Source organism: Silurus aristotelis (genome assembly GCF_946808225.1).
Source record: "Silurus aristotelis genome assembly, chromosome: 10".
In the NCBI taxonomy this organism is placed as follows: domain Eukaryota; kingdom Metazoa; phylum Chordata; class Actinopteri; order Siluriformes; family Siluridae; genus Silurus; species Silurus aristotelis.
The window spans coordinates 4,079,496-4,099,497 of NC_139583.1; the positions used below are offsets into that span (position 1 = coordinate 4,079,496).

General features: G+C 37.7%; 1 protein-coding gene across 2 annotated transcripts in view; it reads right to left on the bottom strand.

Annotated features, from left to right (window-relative positions):
• LOC310732086 (neprilysin-like) overlaps window positions 1-16,255 on the bottom strand; it is a 44,439-nt gene extending 28,184 nt beyond the window's left edge. The window contains exons 1-5 of one of the 2 annotated variants that reach the window (XM_083552376.1): window positions 16,059-16,255; window positions 15,720-15,859; window positions 9,884-10,057; window positions 6,970-7,005; window positions 6,435-6,596 (exon numbers count right to left, since the gene is read on the bottom strand). In XM_083552376.1, the coding sequence (XP_083408502.1) occupies window positions 6,435-6,596; window positions 6,970-7,005; window positions 9,884-10,057; window positions 15,720-15,780 (433 nt within the window). In that variant the 5' untranslated portion in view covers window positions 15,781-15,859; window positions 16,059-16,255. Of the gene's footprint in view, window positions 1-6,434; window positions 6,597-6,969; window positions 7,006-9,883; window positions 10,058-10,155; window positions 10,333-15,719; window positions 15,860-16,058 lie in introns of those variants that run through there. The other variant, XM_083552377.1, reaches the window with a different exon arrangement.
• Window positions 16,256-20,002: the final 3,747 nt, after the last annotated feature.

Sequence of the window (20,002 nt, forward strand, 5' to 3'; positions counted from 1 at the left end):
CTTGTACACCCCAATGAAATAAATATGTCATAAGACCTAAAAATCGTTCTTGAACCAGACAATCATTTTTATGTAATGAAAAATGCTGGACCTTTGAATATGCTTTCTATTGTAATGTGGCGAAAGCCTTATCTGGCCCACATATTTTTCACAAAGCCCTCTAGGTTCCAGTCAGGAAGCAGTTCCTCCCTGCAGCATCTCCACCTGCATATGCATGGGTTCTATCACTGAAGGCAGCGTTTTTCTCTTGCTGCTCATGCTGACTGCTTGGCCCTGCACTAAAGCTGCAGTATTAAACCCTGTCAGTCATGGCATTATCACGTTTTGTCATGTCCATCAGTCAGGCTTTTCTAACATTCTACGTACTCTATGATCGCCATTGATCCCTGGTTGATTCCTCTGCCTCCAAATCTCCACAGAGATTTCCTTGGCAGTTTGAGGATTATGACAGCACATTCGTGTTTATCCCCCAATGGTGGCAGCATGTTCGAGTTGGCAGAGTTAATCACGCAGTTCAGAATAACACATCTGAAAGGACATGACCGTGGCATACCGAATATAAAGTATATCCGAGACCGAACGGCAAGTATTAATGCATTCACACTTCCTCCGAAGCTAAGAATAGGATGTTTAATAATACACTCATTTATATGCCTTGTCATTTTTTCGTCTAGCTCACACTCTCGTTTTACTTTAACCCCTTTAGCTCTACTTTATTATTTTATAACTGTTAGCTGGTCCTTGTCCTGCAGTATATGCTGGCATTGCTTTTTGAAGTTTTATTGCAGTCATTCCTGAGCACAGGATTTACTATACTTTGGAAAAGAGTCAATCTATGCACCGGGAAACCAATTCTGTAGTGTTTTTTTATGGCTGTGTACTGGATGGTAACTGCATTCTATTAGCTATGATTCAGTTTTCAAGCATTTGTAGTGAAATTATCCCATCACTTTTTAAACAATCTTGATCATCATTTGTCCAAGTGGGATCTCTAAAGCCAGAGTATCATAGTTATTTATCCTTTTTACTGCTCACTTGAATCACAGGAGTTCAAGCCAAGCCTCAATAAGTCAAAAACAATTAGGCGCAATAATAATGTCAACTTGGGCCTGATGTTTTCTGTCATTGGAAAGTTTTGAAATAAAAAAAAACCCCTTATGGCTCTAATCAGTAGCCAAAATATGATGGTGCACATTTAGAAAATGAGTCTAACATGTGGAAATAATGTATTGTGTGTGGAATGAATTAACTTTATACCCTAAACAGACCAAAAAAAACATTGGGACACCTGACCTTCCCAGCCACATGTTGCTCTTCCCCAAACATTCTCCACAAACATTGAGGCACACGATTGTATAGGATGGAACCCCAAACCCGTTCCAGCATGCCCCGGTTCATACACCCAGCTACATAAAGACACGCTTTGCATGATCTTGAGTGGCCTGTTAAAGAGCTAGAAAACCTATTGAACACCTTTGGAATGAACTGGAACCCCCAGGCCTCCTCACCTCACTTATATCAGTACCTCATTTTGCTATAACCAATATGGCTGAATGAGCACAAATCTCCACAAGCACACTCCAAAATCTGGTGCAACATTTTCCAGGAATATTATAGCAGGAAATTAGAGCTCAGTGGTTAAGGCTCTGGGTTACTTATTGGAAGGTTTGAGGGTTAAGCCCTGGTCTCACCAAGCTGCTACTCTTAGGGCCCCTGAGCAAGGCTCTTAACAATCAGTGCTTCAGGCACGATGTAACCTGGCCAACCCTGTGCTCCTACAAAGAAAGAATTCCACTGTGCTGTAAAGCAGTGGTCACCAACATTTTTTGTGCCATGGACCGGATTAATGTCGGACAATATTTACACGGATCGGCCTTTAAGGTGTGGCGGAAAAATACAACAAAATAAAATGAGACCGCCATAAAAACTGGTGTTTTCTAAATATAATAATAAACGTGAATCCACTGTGTTGTTTTTGTTCATTTTGATCGCTTGGGGGTTTGAATTTAGCGGTAATTATGTGTTAGCGGCCGGAGCCCCTTTAAAAAGGGAGCGGATGGAGGTAAGACATGTGACCAAGGCATCATAACATGAATCAAGAGTGAGTCATAGACAGATGTGGAGGAAAAAATCCGGTAATTTTTTAAAATAAAACATCGTTCAGAATCAGATAATAAATAAAACGGAAATAATGTAAGTTATGTATTCGTTCTGTGCGGCCCGGTACCAATTGACTGGGGGGTTGGGGACCACTGCTGTAAAGTACATGTGGCTAAATAAAGAATAAAGCTCCTATCTTTTTAAAAAGTTTAAAACACTTTGACAAAAAACATTGAAAGACTGCTGGCTATTGTAGTGGTGCATAATAATCTAATCTTTGATAGACATGAAGCGATAAGACACATTTATGAACATAGTGTCATATTAGTCATGTCTGTAGGCACGTATCATAGTCATTACTGATACAGTATCGCTAAATGTCTTTTATCATGTGCTTTGTGATTTTGGTTTGACTGATTTGTGATGTGTCACCAGATCACAGAGACCAAACTGCAATTAAATATCTCTAGTTCATAATTCTGACAGCAGTCCATGTCTAGGAATTAATAAAAGATCTATAAAAACACTGAGCAACTTTGAGGACAGATTTGGACTGTAGTTAATATTAACTGTCTTCTACAGTGGCTTGGGAGCACAGGTTGAATTTAAGATCCTATCACTGCACACCTTCACAATGATAGAACTGTATTAAATGGGCATTTGGTGCCACCCAAATGAGGACGGGTTCCCTTTTGAGTCTGGTTCCTTTCAAGGTTTCTTTCTCATTCCATCTGAGGGAGTTTTGTCATTGCGAAAGTCGCCACTGGCTCAATCATTTGAGATACACTTACAATTACAATCAAGAACAAACTTTGTTTAATAACTGCTTTATCTCTGTGAAGCTGCTTTTAGACAATGTCCATTGTTAAAAGCAGCTTCACAGAGATACAAATAATTGCATACAAATAAAAATGAATTGAATTACATTATTGTTTTATTGCATGTAAAGTCTTAAATCATTTCAAGCCATGTGCAATCTGAAGCTGTCATGATTCCTCTGTATCATTTTAGCGATTATAAACACATGCTGATCGATGCACGAAGGGTGGCCATGGAAGTCCCAGAACAGGGACTGTAACATCCAAACCTCTAATACAACCTCTAAATACTCTTATTTTCATATCGAATTTCCATTTAATTTCTCAAAAGACCATTGCACTGAAAGCAGTAATGAGGGCATTTAGATGCAAAACTCGTTTCAATCGGGGAAGTCGTGACCCACCTGGTTAAACTTTTGTTTCAAGTTTGTCATCCCTACTCGAGGTGTATTTCTTTGACACATTAGTGATCAGCAACAACAGACGAGCGCCACTCAAATTAGATTACGTCGAGGCGAGTTTCCAAACATTCGTTTAATTATAACTTCAGAGCTTGTGAATTTTGTTTCTTTCTTATGATCAAAAATCAATATTACAGTCTCATTAAGATAATGAGTTAATTACGCTAAATATTAAGTTAATGCTAATTGCAGCACATTATCAGCATGTGGCATGGAAAATTAATTATGGAACTTTGTATACAAATAATCCTGAATAGTTACTGTATCAATTAAAAATGCCTGTGCAGTGTATAGCTTTCAATCTACAGTTTGGTCTTGAAAGAAATCAGCCCCAGCATCACCTCTTCAGACCATGCTATTTATGTGTATATCTTTTTCTTATAATCACTGGTGGTGCAGACAGGCTTGGTAGCACCAAAATTATGAATAATCCAATTGTTACAAATACTGTAATCTGATGTACAGTGAGGAAAATAAGTATTTGAACACCCCGCTATTTTGCAAGTTCTCCCACTTAGAAATCATGGAGGGGTCTGAAATTGTCATCGTAGGTGCATGTCCACTGTGAGAGACATAATCTAAAAAAAGAAAATCCAGAAATCACAATATATGATTTTTAAACTATTTATTTGTATGATACAGCTGCAAATAAGTATTTGAACACCTGTCTATCAGCTAGAATTCTGACCCTCAAAGACCCCAAAAGTCTGCCTTTAAAATGTCCACCTCCACTACATTTATTATCCTAAATTAGATGCACCTGTTTGAGGTCGTTAGCTGCATAAAGACACCTGTCCACCCCATACAATCAGTAAGAATCCAACTACTAACATGGCCAAGACCAAAGAGCTGTCCAAAGACACTAGAGACAAAATTGCCAAGCAGCTTGGTGAAAAAAGGTCCACTGTTGGAGCAATCATTAGAAAATGGAATTTTGGAGAACAACCTCCTTCCCTCAGTTAGAGCATTGAAGATGGGTCGAGGCTGGGTCTTCCAACATGACAATGACCCGAAGCACACAGCCAGGATAACCAAGGAGTGGCTCTGTAAGAAGCATATCAAGGTTCTGGCATGGCCTAGCCAGTCTCCAGACCTAAACCCAATAGAGATTCTTTGGAGGGAGCTCAAACTCCGTGTTTCTCAGCGACAGGCCAGAAACCTGACTGATCTAAAGAAAAATCTGTGTGGAGAACTGGGCCAAAATCCCTCCTGCAGTGTGTGCAAACCTGGTGAAAAACTACAGGAAACGTTTGACCTCTGTAATTGCAAACAAAGGCTCCTGTACCAAATATTAACATTGACTTTCTCAGGTGTTCAAATACTTATTTGCAGCTGTATCATACAAATAAATAGTTACAAAATCATACATTGTGATTTCTGGATTTTTTTTTTTAGATTATGTCTCTCACAGTGGACATGCACCTAAGATGACAATTTCAGACCCCTCCATGATTTCTAAGTGGGAGAACTTGCAAAATAGCAGGGTGTTCAAATACTTATTTTCCTCACTGTAGATGGTAAAACCCTTATAACGATGCCTGGGAAGCTTCACCCTGCTAACACATTTATACAAGCCATCTCTGTTCAGCACCAGCACCATCTGGTACACATCATCAACAACACTAAAGGTCAGCCTATCAGTCCATATCTTTCCTCTACATGCTGAAGGACCCTGACACTTCCTGATGAACAATCAGACATCAAGATGTTTAATCATCTCCATCTAGAAACATCATCAAACTTTACTGGACTCTGAGATTCTGCAAATGATGACTCCTAATTAGTACTGAGATGATTGCGGTAGAACTCTTTAATGCTCATTGCTCCACGTTTAGACGTAAGATTGGGTAGAACGTGTGAACATCGACGAATACCGAGTCTTTATTTCTTAACACGTTCAAACTAAAGGTCCTACGTAATGACGCCTAATAAACAATACAACACAGAATTGGAGCTTTATTTTCCATAAAGAAAAGTATGCATTCATTTTATTTAACTAAGCGTTCAATTCACTTACTAAATTACATCTATGAAAAGGTACAATAAAAAAAAACAATAAAAGAAACTTCTCTGTTCGGCTCTTACTCTGATTGTCTTGATTGTGTGATGAAGTATATTATGTTTTTAGTCACAGTACATTTATCTTCTTTTGCAAATCAATCCAGCACTTAGCACTCAGCACACAGCACTCTTTACTGGAAAAAAAAGTGGGGAAAGAAACATTATCTAGGTCTGATCGCTACTTGTTCCACCTTTACAAATATACTTTAGATGATATTGTTCATAGTAGGGGCCATAGCCCCTAGTTTTAGCTTCCTGTGACACTGTAACAAATACAAGTACAACTTCTACTTCCCAAACTATGGGCCTAAATATAAACCACCATGACCCTGACCAGGTGCTTACTAAAAATCAATGAATGATTGATTGAATAAATGAATGAATGAATGAATGAATGAATGAATGAATGAATGAATGAGCCATGTAATCTATTTCATTGCTCAAGAAAGACAAATTTATTGTTCTTTCTTTGTCCCACAAGATTCACATTGGACAATCTGAACCTTCATATCTGCCTTTGCTGTTGATCCCATGAATCGTATGCCTCCCATTCATATCTGTATTTGTATCTTTAAGAGCACATTATATTCTCATTGTGTTCAATGTCTGGTTCGTTATTTAGCATAAGGAATACGGAAATTGTAAACATTGAGTGCACAAGCTCTGAGTCCTCTAACCCACACAGCATGATAGATGGGTACATATACAAATAATAAACCAAAGACTGGCTCATTTTATATATTTGTTCAAATTATTTCACAATCACACCTATAAACCTAAACAATAGTCACGAAATTGACCCATCTAATTCAGAACGTTTTGACTGGATTTTGCTTGGTATTGATCATGTACTACACCTGTTCAAACCCTTTTCTCGTGTTTGGTAATAATTTGGCTTCTTTTCATGAATCCGGACGTCAAAAAACGATGTACTCGGAAGGATTTCCTTCACCATAAACTATTATTACACTTTTCAGGTGTAATAGATATTTACCTTTTAGTACAACCTCCAGTTCGTCCCGAAGGATGTCGAAGGTGCTGTAGCGTGAGCTGGTTTCGGGAATGATGTTCTTTTTCAGCCAGCCTCCGCAGGCATACTGGTAGAAGTTTTTACACGGGTCTGCAGTTGGGTCCATGTTCTCAATGAGTCGAGACGCTGAAATGCCAAATAAGTAGTTAAAAAGCAAATCTGTAAAGTGCTCCCGAATTCAAAACTGGTTTTCTAGATATGACTTTAGAAAACTCACAGGTCTTGTGATACTGTATATATAAATAATTGAGTAATGATCTTTTTTATTCATTGTTGGATGCTTCATGTGTTTATGAAACTAATTAACACATTTTAAACCTTTCCTGAATTGTAGTGTGTCAAAACTAGAAAAGCGTCATACAATCCAAAACAATCCTCTCTCAAGTCTAGAAGTAAAAATGCCTGTTAATTCCTGGCAACGAATCTCTACCTGTCGTCCCTAATTGTGTCTAATGTCTATCTGGTGTAAACCTTGTGATGTTTTGTGAGTTGTGCTTACCTGACCGTGTGCAGTCAGCTGTAGTGCAAACTCCATCTACAAGAGTTCAAAACACACAAGAAGTCATTGTTCTGAAGAGCAGATGGGTTCATGTATAATGCTGAGGAGGCAATGTTCACGAAAACACTATTAATAATTAAATGCAAACGCTGATAATGATTTATGATTGATGAATTAATGAATAAGCTAAAGTGAATTCTTCGGTGTTGCAGCAATAATAAAAAAAAGTCTCCCTGCAATGTGGAATGCATTAGAATGCACTTTCCAAAGCCTGAAATTAGATCAAATATTAGTTTCTAGATTGTATATTTCTGTCCACCTTCTATTAATACTTGCCAAACTGAAGTAACGTATGTTCTAGCCTCTATGGTTTACTATTACAATACAAATCCTCACCCCTGTTTCTGCTCCCATTCCCATGCTTTATACCTGTTGTTACCTCTTTATATCTCACCTCTACAAATCTACTTGTAACCCCTGAGTGGCGTCTATATGTTTCCCTCAGGCTGTGTCAGGAATTAAACATGACAGAACATGCTGTTGTAGGAAACTAATCAAGAACAATGTGTTGTGACGAGTCTTAACTCAAAACGTCCTGACATGTTTTATTCCTTTACCTTCTTCTTCTTCTTTTGGCTGCTCCCATTAGGGGTCGCCACAGCGGATCATCCGTCTCCATACCCCCCTGTCCTCTACATCTGCCTCTTTCACACCAACTACCTGCATGTCTTCCCTCACCACATCCATAAACCTCCTCCTTGGTCTTCCTCTTTTCCTCCTGGTGGTTCATCCTCAACATTCTCCTACTGATATACCCCATGTCAGGCCTCTCTTACTTTGTCCCCAAAGCGTCCTACATGCGCTGTCCGCTAATAAACTCATTTCTAATCCTGTCCATCGTCGTCATTTTCAATGAACATCAACATCTTTAGCTCTGCTACCTCCAGCTCCACCTCCTGTCTTTTACTCAATGCCACTGTCTCTAAACCATACAACATCGCAGGTCTCACCAGAGTCCTATAAACTTTCCCTTTCACTCTCACAGATACTCTTCTATCACAAATCACTCCTGCTATCACTCTTCTCCACAGCCCGTTTTATTCCTTTCCCACTATCGCTATTTACAAACTGAAATCGGAGACTTCTTCTATTAATGTTAAGTAAATATTTCTGTAACACTTTATTAAAAACTTCATCTACACTATTAAACATACAGTATTTCAATGATGTACATTAATATAGTCTTTGCGCAGGTAATATAACTTTTTGCTGATTTGCAACTTGTATTAACCACATTGCTGAACCCCGATTTGCTATTTACACTTCCTCGAAGCCAAAAGCAATGCTACAACCCCCAGCTATACTTTGCCATTAACAGGCCATAAACTGCCACATCCGTCTACTCTTTAGTGTCCCCTCAGGGCTCATTCATCTTTACTTATCCGAGCCTCCGAACATACCTATCATTACGAATACCTTCCAATAACACCAATCCAATAACACACACTAAGCCATTAATGCCTTTATCATTTTCTTCCCATCAATCCACCACATAAGTCTTTAACAGCAAGTTTCTAACATAGACATGTGATTTTGTACATCCTATTTACAAAACCCGCATGGGAAGTTAAAATAAAAGAAAATACTGAACCCTATAAAATTATCGAAGGGCATCTGGTAGCTCTGTGTTAGACACTACACTGCAAGAAAATGACAAAGTTTTAAGGCAGTACCAGGATGTTCCTGGGGAATATATATATATATCTAACAGTCTATCTAACAGTCTGTCTGTATGTCTATATATCTCTGTCTGTCTGTCGGTCTTGTCTGTCTGTCTGTCTGTATGTCTGTCTATATATCTCTGTCTGTCTGTCTTGTCTGTCTGTCTGTCTGTATGTCTGTCTATATATCTCTGTCTGTCTGTCTGTCTTGTCTGTCTGTCTGTCTGTCTGTATGTCTGTCTATATATCTCTGTCTGTCTGTCTTGTCTGTCTGTCTGTCTGTATGTCTGTCTATATATCTCTGTCTGTCTGTCTGTCTGTCTGTCTGTCTGTCTGTCTGTCTGTCTGTCTGTCTGTCTATCTATCTATCTATCTATCTATCTATCTATCTATCTATCTATCTATTTATCTATCTATCAGTATGTCTGTATGTCTATATATCTCTGTCTGTCTGTCTGTCTGTCTGTCTGTCTATCTATATATATATATATATATATATATATATATATATATATATATATATATATATATATATATATATATATATATATATATATATAGGTAAATTATCAACTTAATAACCATCAACACCCTCTTTACCCCCCTCACCCACCCCACCAGCCAGTCCATATGAATATTATCAGAAACAGAAGGCTTCTGTCCCCTGCTTTAAGGCAGTGATTTTTGTTCCTTCAATATAAATCTGCTTGAGTGTAACTCAGAATTATGTAACACAATATAATGAACAGGAATCAGAAAAGTTTAGGAAAGAATTGAAAAACATTTAATGTTAAAATGAGCAACAGTTATAATCCACATTTAGCTTTGTTTTATGGACCTCATTAAGATACTGCTCTCATACACCCGAGTGTGTGTATAAGTGTAAATAATTAAGTCACATTTAAAACAAAACCAGACTCACGCCTCTGTTCTTTGCATCTCCTCTACCCCACACCTAACACGATTTCCCCCGTGCTTCATAGAGTAAAACATTTAAATCTAACAAATCACAAATGGACAGCACATTCCCCGCTAGTGAAGAGGATTTGGTGCTTCGTGGGAAAATAAGCTCCTAATCCAGTAAATCTCCTCAGAGTTGCTTTGAAGATTCGTCGGAATGAGTTCAGCGTTTAGCTCCTTGTGAAGTAAAGAAGTCGGCATCTGTACTCAGTGTGTACTCAGTGTGTACTCACCACCGCTGCTGCTTTGCGTCACGAAGAGGATGATGAAGGCTAGAACGACGACGAAGAGCAGCGAGACGATGGTCAGGAGACCGATCTCCAGCGACGTCCACCGAGACTTCTTCTTCTGCATGTTGTTCTCGGCCATAGTGTGCTGTCCTTCTGGAGCAGCCTGTGGCAATTCACCTGAGACGGACAGGCAGGAAGGAAAGGAGGATAGACAACAGGTGAAATAAATAAAAGGCAGCACTTGAATAGAAAGGGTTGAGATCGAAAGATCAAACCTCTGAGGAGAAAAAGAGGAGAAAGAACTCTTGCTGCGTTACGTGGCTGGTTTCCTTTTGCAACCTCGGACAAATGAGAAGTTCTTGCTTCACGTTGTTAAGTTTATCTCAACAGGCAATTGATCCTTGATCCCTCAGACAGGTGCGTGCGTGCGCCCACACACACACACACACACACACACACACACACACACACAGTAACAAGCTCCAGCAGGGACCTAACTTCGCAGATGAAATAGTCCTGCTGTGTGAGGTATGACACGAGAGCTCTCCGACTCGGATACAAAGTCTCTCAAACTCGTCTTTTTCAAAGCAGGAGTGAAAGAGTCTCATGGGAGTCTCCCTCTTTCCCTCTTTCACTCTGTCTCTCTCTTGTATATTCATTTTTATTCCAAAAGTAAAAAAACGCTAAAATGAAACAAACTGAAAAAGAAATGACGCAGGAGCTTTGGAGGGTGTGTGTGTGTGTGTGTGTGTGTGTGTGTGTGTGTGTGTGTGTGTGTGTGTGTGTGTGTGTGTGTGTGTGTGTGTGTGTGTGTGTGTGTGTGTGGAGAGAGAGTGGGAAGTCCATCAAGAAGATGGAGATCATTCTCCGGATGGCCTCTTTTAAACAAAAAAACAAAAAAAAACTATAATTTCCTGTGAATGCTTAAGATATGGAAGACCATAATCCTTCACTCTTAATCTCCTTCAAAGTATAGCCTGAAGTGAACAATCTATGCATGCCTGTTCTAAAGGCGCGTGTGTGTGTGTGTGTGTGTGTGTGTGTGTGTGTGCTAAATGTCTTTGCATTTAGTCACTACAGAATGAATAGAAAGTGCTGATAACAGAGACTCTTTCCATCAAAGTGATAGAAACATCACCAAATCGAGCACAATTATATCATAAACTCATTAACGTGGTGGTATCAAAAGGTTTCGAGACTCGCTCTGTTCACAAGAAAGTACTTTATTTATCTAAATCCACACACCATCACCTTCAAAATAGTCCCCTTGCACTGCAATACAGCGCTCCCTGCGTTCCTGTCACTTCCGGAATGTACCCTGGAAGTCTTCTTTACTTTTCGAAGCGTGTCCAGCACCTTCTGAGATTCGTGCCTGATCTCTGTTAAAAAAAACAGCGATCTATATGGCGGATCTCCATCTTCTCGGATGTTGCTCTTAAAGCGCGTCCCACTCGAAACACTTCGAAAAACTCGTCGCAGCATCGCCGCACGTCAGACGTATGTCACGTTGAACGTCTCTGTGGCGGATTCGCGCAAGGTTTGCTCTTTGTTCTAACTTGAAATCACAGATGTTGTAACATCTGGTCAGAATAGCACCTGTTACTACCGTCAGTCTTGAAACTTTTTTGATACCACCTCGTATGTAGATTATCACTATACAAGTTAATACTATGAATATCAACGTTTTCGAAACGTTTAAATATACGCCACAATTAATCGACAACTTTTGACAAATCAGAGGAAAGATTTCAATAAAAGCAGTTACGTGCGTGTGTGCAAAACTACATTGTTCCTAAAAACATACTGTGCCGTTAATGAGAATCATCATTTATTGAGTATTAACATACACTATATGGAAAAAAAGTTTGTGGACACCTGACCATCCGATTCCCATTCCAAATGTAGTCTCCATTTACTGTTATAATAACCTCCACTCTTCTGGGAAAGTGTTCCACTAGATTTTGTGGAAATTTATGCAAGAAAGGTGTTAGTAAATTCAGGTACTGATGTTGGTGATGTGCTCTCACATTCATCCAGTTCAAATGGGTTGGAGCTCTATAGAAGGAGATCTTGTGCTCCAGCCCATGTAAAGCAGATCTTCATGGAGCTGGCTTTGTGTACAGGGGGATTGTCATGCTGGAACAGGTTTGGGTCTCCTAGTTCAAGTAAAAAGGGAAGATTTTATGTCACTGCATCCTAATATGTCCAATACAATTGTGTTCCTCCAAGTTTGGGGTAAACATTTAGGGAAAAACCACACATGGGATGAAAAGTAAGAACTGTCCCAAACACCATGCTTTCATTTTTTTTTTAGAAATCAATTCCTTTCCTTTTACACGGTATCTGTGCTCTATTTATTATTACATATCCAATCCATTGCTGTAATCCATCTTTAAAAGGTGTAAAATCAGATCACTGTATACAACAATATCTCGTAAATGCTTTAACGAAAACAAACAGCGTTCAGTTTTCATCGGCCAGAGCAAAACAAAACGTGTGGTTTTTCCTTTTTCTTTCTTCACTCATTAAATATATTTGAGCACAAATGGTTGCCACACCGAATCCCAACCAGAGAGGTTCATTTCAATCCAGCTGTAGTTTTCAATCAACACTTTAAAGCAAAGTATGTGCAAATAAAGTGATCTGGGGCATCAGAGTTAAAAAAATTCATTCATTCATTAATCAATTAATTAATAAACTCAAGGGTTCTATGTGGATCCAATGATCTAAACAAACTTAAATAATATTCTATATATTTCAAATTATTTGGTTTTTTTTTTTATTATTTTAATTCTTTAATTCAACATTTTTATTCTTTAATTTCTTTTTTCCTGTATTTTATTTCCCAGACCAGTCGAATTTGAATTTGATTTGAATTTGATTTGAATTTGATTTGAATTTGATTTGAATTTACATGTAATTTCAACTTGAATAAATTGATACTAATTAACATGGTGTAAAAATGAAAACGTGAAGTGTAAAAATAATAATAATAATTTCCACATGAAAATCGTGTGATTATTCAGAGCGGAGGTGCGCAAACTATTGGCCTGTGAAGACGTTTCTCACTTTGACTCACTTTGCCATTTATGTGAACAGAAACAAAAAGGAAAGAAATGCATTTGGACTTTTAAAAACTTACAAAATAAATTCTTTATATCTCTGTTTTAGACAATTAACTTTCTAGTACAATAAATTGGATTGTTCCTTATTGTACTATAAGTTTCAATGAACTAGAACTTAAAAAAAAAATGCAATTGTTATGCAGATTACAAGGTCAGTTTTCTGTTTATTTATTACTTTCTATTATAAATGAGGGAACCAACTTTAATCTTAATATAATGTTCTGTACAATGCGGCATTTATTTTCAGCCCTTGATGAAGTCTGACTTTTGGCCCTTCATAGGAAAAGGTTTGCGCTCCTCTGTTTTAAAGAGTAAACACACACACACACACACACACACACACACACACACACACACACACACACACACAAACACACCTGGCATTTACCAGTGTCTGACTTAGGAATGCTGGTTATCTTTCTGTCTCCTGATGTTGCAGTCCACACACACACACACACACACACACACACACACACACACACACACACACACATTCAATCCCAGCCTGAATGTTTTAAGAAACATGTTCTTGCTGTCATTTTTTCACCAATTGCCAAAACGTTTTGAGTTTTTTTTCAGGAGAATCTCTTTATGTATCAGGTCTTATGTTTTGTCTTTTTCCTCTCACATCTGGATTTTTGTCTTTCATTGCTGTTTATTGCTTCGTTGTACATATTTGTCGGTTTTCTTTCACCGTGCTATATAATTAAAGACCAGCCGATTTCACGTGACCGTGTATCAAGTGATAGAATGCAGATGAAGCCTCGGCGAGGTTTTTTTTATTCTTTTATCAGCTGTTTGTCCCTTGTATTAGAAGTGCTGTTCCTGAATAGAGTTTTAGAAGAGGCGTATCGTATCTGCAGACTGTCAACAACTGTACAGCCAGCAAAAGAGAGGGTTCTAAAGGGAACAGCGGATACTGATTAAGTCCAAGAAGCTACTGTTGGGTCCAGAGCTCTTTTCCTCACTTTGGTATCTAAATTCTATTCTCAGGAGATACCAAATAATCGTATGTTGTATATAAAGTATAGGTCTATTACAGTACAACAATAATAACTTCCTGGATCCGTGTGTGTGTGTGTGTGTGTGTGTGTGTGTGTGTGTGTGTGTGTGTGTGTGTGTGTGTGTGTGTGTTCACAGAATATTCAAATGTATTTCAGAAACAATCGATTTTCTGAGAACGGTGCGGAAAACAAAAAACGTCCGAAAATCAACAGTTCTTTTTCTTCTTTCTAAATAAGGTGGCGTCCCGACCCGAGCCTGTGTGCAGGGAAGCTCTGTGTAATACGATACGATGGTGTGTGTGTGTGTGTGTGTGTGTGTACAGGGTGGATGTGTCACCGTGTGCCAAGCCACCATACTGACACACACTGATCATCCTGGATAAGATATCACCTGAAGTATGCAAGCACTGGCCTGCCTTATGAGGACACGAGGGAGGGGGAGAACTTCAGCTAATACCAGTAAAGCACAAGCATGATAGACAAGAAAAAATAGGTTTCGAATGATTTCTGTTATATATAAAGATTCTGTCCGTTTTTAAAGAGTTCTGAATGTTGAATTGGTGTAAAAGTTGATTTGTGAGTCGAGTCTGTTGTTGTTTACTTTTGGAAGAAATTCTCACGTGAGAAAAACACAAACTCGATGAAATACCTATGATAAAATGAAATAACACTTTTATTACGACCACAGGTAAAGGAAAGGGACCGAAATCCTTGTGAATGAAAGAAAATCTATAGAAATCGAACACAAATCTAAAAATGATGAGTCGGTAGTTTTCCTCTAGTCGGTATGGCGATGTATAAAATCTCGCTCGTGCTCTCACACACAGACTTCACCATCAAGCATCGAGCAAGTGTGTAACCATGTAAATCCCCCCCCCCCCTTAAACCACATATATACACACACAAATGTTTCGCATCTCTTTCAATCTCGTAAAACACACCATGAACTTACACACTCACCCACGTGCACTGAGGTGTGAAGTCTTACACACTTTGTGCATCCACAGAACCCTGTCCTTATCCGTCCTCTCTCTCACACACACACATAATTGTCCCTACAATTCTGATTCCAAAGCCTAAAAACTTTCACGCGAAACATTTCTACAACCTCATCCTCAGAGAGCCGGATGAGGATTTGAACTTTGTATCATGGAAAAAACACAGTAAAAAAATCACCAGATCGCACGTTTTTCCAACCTCACGAGACGATGCAGACACGTGTCGCTCGCCTCCTTTTAGGATCCGTTTTCTGCTCACGTTTTCATTCTTATCACGTGTCTACATCATTAATATCATTAATAAAGCATCAAAACTGTTTGTTGATTGTTTATTGTTGGTTTCTCAGTTTCCTTCAATGCTGAAGATTCTTATGATACCAATCGGATCAGTGTGACAATTTTCCAGAGTTTTCCTCTTATTAAGAATGTATACAAGTTTGCCAGCATCATGGAAAAGGTCAGTAATGGTCAACTGAGTCTAATTTGACACGTGGAATGACATGAGAACGGAAATGAAGGAAATGAAGCCACATTTTTAAAAAAAAAGTGATATATATATTAATCACTGGTACTTTAAAAATCACATAAAAACAAAGCACGAGGGAATAAGTCTCAAAGTGAACACGTGGAATATTAAACACGTTATTACACTTCTCAGGAAGACACCAAACCGAAGAACAACAACAATTCGGGCACATGCACTTTGTCTTACCAGGTGTGTCCGGAAATTTGCGATCGATGACATAAATGGGCATCACCTCCCGATCATGCATCCATCAAATCCCCGAGAAAGCGAGACGGAGAGGAGAAGAGAGGAGCGGCGGCCGGAGATGCGCGAGCGCAGGAGCCCAGCTTCACACGCGCGCGCGCGCGCATACACGCACAAACACACACACACACACACGCACACGCACAAACACACACACACACACGCACACGCACAGAGTTAGGTTTTTTTTTTCTGTACACGATTCACGATCACACCGTGTCCTGTTGCACACACACTCACACACACACACACACGCACGCACGCACGCATACACACACTTACCTCGTGCTCAACTTGGATTGGTGTGCATCTCAGCCTCCTTGTGAAAGCTGCTGAGTGTGTGAGCTGAGCAGAGTCTCTCAACATGCACTGAGGTGGAGTACACACTTCACCATCCCTCTCCCTCTCGCTCAGATCACTATGTGTGTGTGTGTGTGTGTGTGTGTGTGCGTGCGTGCTTGCGCGTGTGTGCGCGCGCACGCGTAATCCCACAGCTCAATCTCACCTATATTTATTCCCCCCTTTGTATTGCATGTTATTTCACTGATTACACAAGACCCGACATGCAAGTTCTGCGGAAATACCGTTGTACCCTTTGTGTAGTCATTTCCGCTTTATAACTTTTTAACATTCATAATTATTTCATAATAATAACTATTTTTGCTTCATGGCGTCTTTGTGGTCCATTTTAGGAATTTAGACTAAGGCTTGAGATAGTCTGCATTAAAACTTGGGATTTTTTTTTAGGGTTTTTTTTTCAGTTCAGGATGCAGTTATTTCAACTTAATATAATTTATTCCAAATGCAGGACTGATTATTACAATCTAACATTATTTTAACTTAATATTTTGTTATTTCAACCTAAAAAGAAATGATATGTTGTTGCACATACTACTTATAATGTGTAGTTTTTGAACTTATAACCTAAGCAACTGCTTTGATAATAAACTTTTTTGCTTATATATTACTTTAAAATGATGATATACTCTCTTAAAGTAAAAAGATAATAATAAAAATAATAATAATAATAATGATGATGATTATTATTATTATTATTATTATTATTATTATTATTATTATTATTATTATTATTATTATTATTATGTCTATAAAAGAAATGCTTGAAATTGAGATTAATCTGACAAACAATATCTTCCAGTCGAGTTATTCAGTCAAAATAATGAGATGTTAACCAAAAATTAAAAGAAAATTAAAATGAAAAAAGACAGGAATTAAAATACATTTCTCAATTTAGAAAAAATCCTGACCCTGAAGATCTGAACTTTGATGAAAATGATAGTTAAAACTGATTATATATATATATATATATATATATATATATATATATATATATATATATATATATATATATATATATATATATATATATATATAAAAAATTTATTATATATATATATATATATATATATATATATATATATATATATATATATATATATATATATATATAAATAAATATATATGTATATATATATATATATATATATATATATATATATATATATATATATATATATATATATATATATATATATATATATATATATATATACATACATACATACACATTTATTTATTTATTTATTTTTACTTTTCACTTTTGACTTAGTTTATAAGTTAAAAAATGATGGTTAAAATTTATATATAAATTGATATACTCAGAACTATATATATATATTTGACTTAATATCTTATGACTTCAAGAAACCTTCATAACCCTTATTTTATATATATATATATATATATATATATATATGTCTAAGTTTAAGTAATGATATATGAAGTGAAAATACTGAAAGAGAACTTCTTTCACTACTGGAGGTCCAGCGTTGTTCTGTACCATAATGCTGGTTCTTCAACCCAGACAACCATCGCTCACAGCGAAGCTGTTGTTTTCAAAAGTGAATCAAGCGGTGTGATGGGTTTGTTTTTGTATTACTCAGAGAGAGATTACACACATTGTAGTGTTCTTAAAGGCAGACAGGTTTGACGGACACAGATGGTACCATTCACTGTTGATCTTCATTCTGGGAATTATAACAATGTGGCAAGCTTTTATGGGAATCCTAATCAAGTCGAATAAATATGAATAGACTCATTCTTGTTCCGTTTTGTGTGTGTGTGTGTGTGTGTGTGTGTGTGTGTGTGTGTGTGTGTGTGTGTGTGTGTGTGTGTGTGTGTGTGTGTGTGTGCCTGTTTTTCTAGGAATGGTCCGCCTATTGCAAGAGTCTAGAGAAACCACAAGCTCTGAGTAAATTTTCAAAGAATTAGATTTAAGATTTTTTTGGTGCCGGCCTTCCAGTCAGATCCAGATCCATATACCTCATATTTCAGGAAAGGATATAATCCTGTATTAATAATAATAAGTTTTCATCTGAAGAATAGTAAACTGGACATTCTGAGAACTGAAGTAATGTTTGTCAATGCACACTGAGACGCCATCTTGAATTCAATATACACCATATGTTCAAAAGTATTGGGACACCTTTTCCAGACATAAATGGTTCTTTTCCATCTGATACCACAAAGTAGGAGACACACAATGGTACAAGACTTCTTTGGATGCGGTAGCATAAAATATTCCCTTCACTCGAACAAGGAGACGCGAACCAGTTCCAGCCTGACAATACCTCTGTGCACAAAGCACAGCTCCGTGAAGATCTGCTGTATATAGTTTAAATTGGAAGATCTTCTGCTATAGAGCTCTGATCTCAACCTTATAACAGGGTAATAATATTTTTTTTTATTTATACATTTATACAGCGCAATGAAATTATTTTCTTCGCAAATTCCAACTTGTTCAGAAGCTGGGGTCAGACCTTGATACAGCACCTCTGGAGCACAGAGGGTTAAGGGCCTTGCTCAAGGGCCCAAGAGTGGCAGCTTGGCGATACCAGGGTTGACTCTCCAGTCAGAAACCCAGAGCCTTAACCACTGAGCTACCACTCTCCTGAATATAATAATAATAATAATAATAATAATAATACCACTCTCTTGCATATAACACTATATAATAATAATAATAATAATAATAATAATAATAATAATAATAATAATAATAATATTAATATGCTGTAGGTCTATATAACATGCTCTGTTTCTCTGGAGGGATTTTTCCAGATATAGTGGAGAGTGGAACGTGGGGACAAATACAGGACGTAAATATGCAAGGTCAGCAACATGCCGCGGGTTAAAGCAGCCATGAGCACAAACGCAGCACATGATCCCAGAGATGTTTTCTCTACAATCTCGTTTAGTCTCTTTTCTCTTTGTTGTGCCATTCAGGCTCGCGTTCATTAGCCGATGCTGTATGGGTCAGAGGTCCTGCTAGAGTGAAGACTCACACACTAGCAACATGTGTGTTAACTTTGTGTATGTATGTGAAAGAGGGCTGGAAATCTAAAGAACATCTGAGCAACTATACAGTAGCTATACAACGAGCATCACCTATTACATTCTGCACCTCTGATGTCATTAACACTCGACGACCCACATCTACTGCCACTGCGCGACTTTTTAGCACCGCTGGCCTCATTTTTTGTCCAAAAACAACTCGAATAAAATTTTTAAAAAGCAGCTTTTGTTGAAATTGAAGAAAAAAAAAAACGACTAAAACAAAGAGGTGCATCAAATCACAGCTCTAAATATATATACTTTTTTTTCAATCTAAAATTATTGACCTTCATTTTTCCTGTCCATTGAATACTAACGTTCTTCTACTTTGCGAAATAATACATTTATTTTATTTGGTAATCCCTTTTTGAAAGATGGTTTTTGCCTTTTTCTGTTTGATCTCTGTTTGCTTGTGGCGTGTTGAAGAGGTTGTCGTGTTGACGGTCAATGCAGTGTTGAGATGTTCAATTTGATTTGAAATAAAACACGACTGTTTTTGACTTTTCGCTAACGCGTGTCTCGGTGTTGAGGACTGGTGCATATTTGAGTCTGCGTTCAATACGAGTCAAAAACTTTAGTACTGTTTAAACAGATACTCGAAGACTTTTACTCAAGTCATATAGGAATTGGAGATTTTGAACTTGTAATGCAGTCAAGTATGATTTTCAGATACTCTTTATGTTTCTGTGTAGTATCGCTAGCTAGTGGGAGGGAACTTTATTAGGGCGAGATCTTAAATTTTTATGTATGTTTGTTGCACATGCAGCATGTAATGATAGGGTAAAGTTAATAACGTCTGGCCAGATATATCT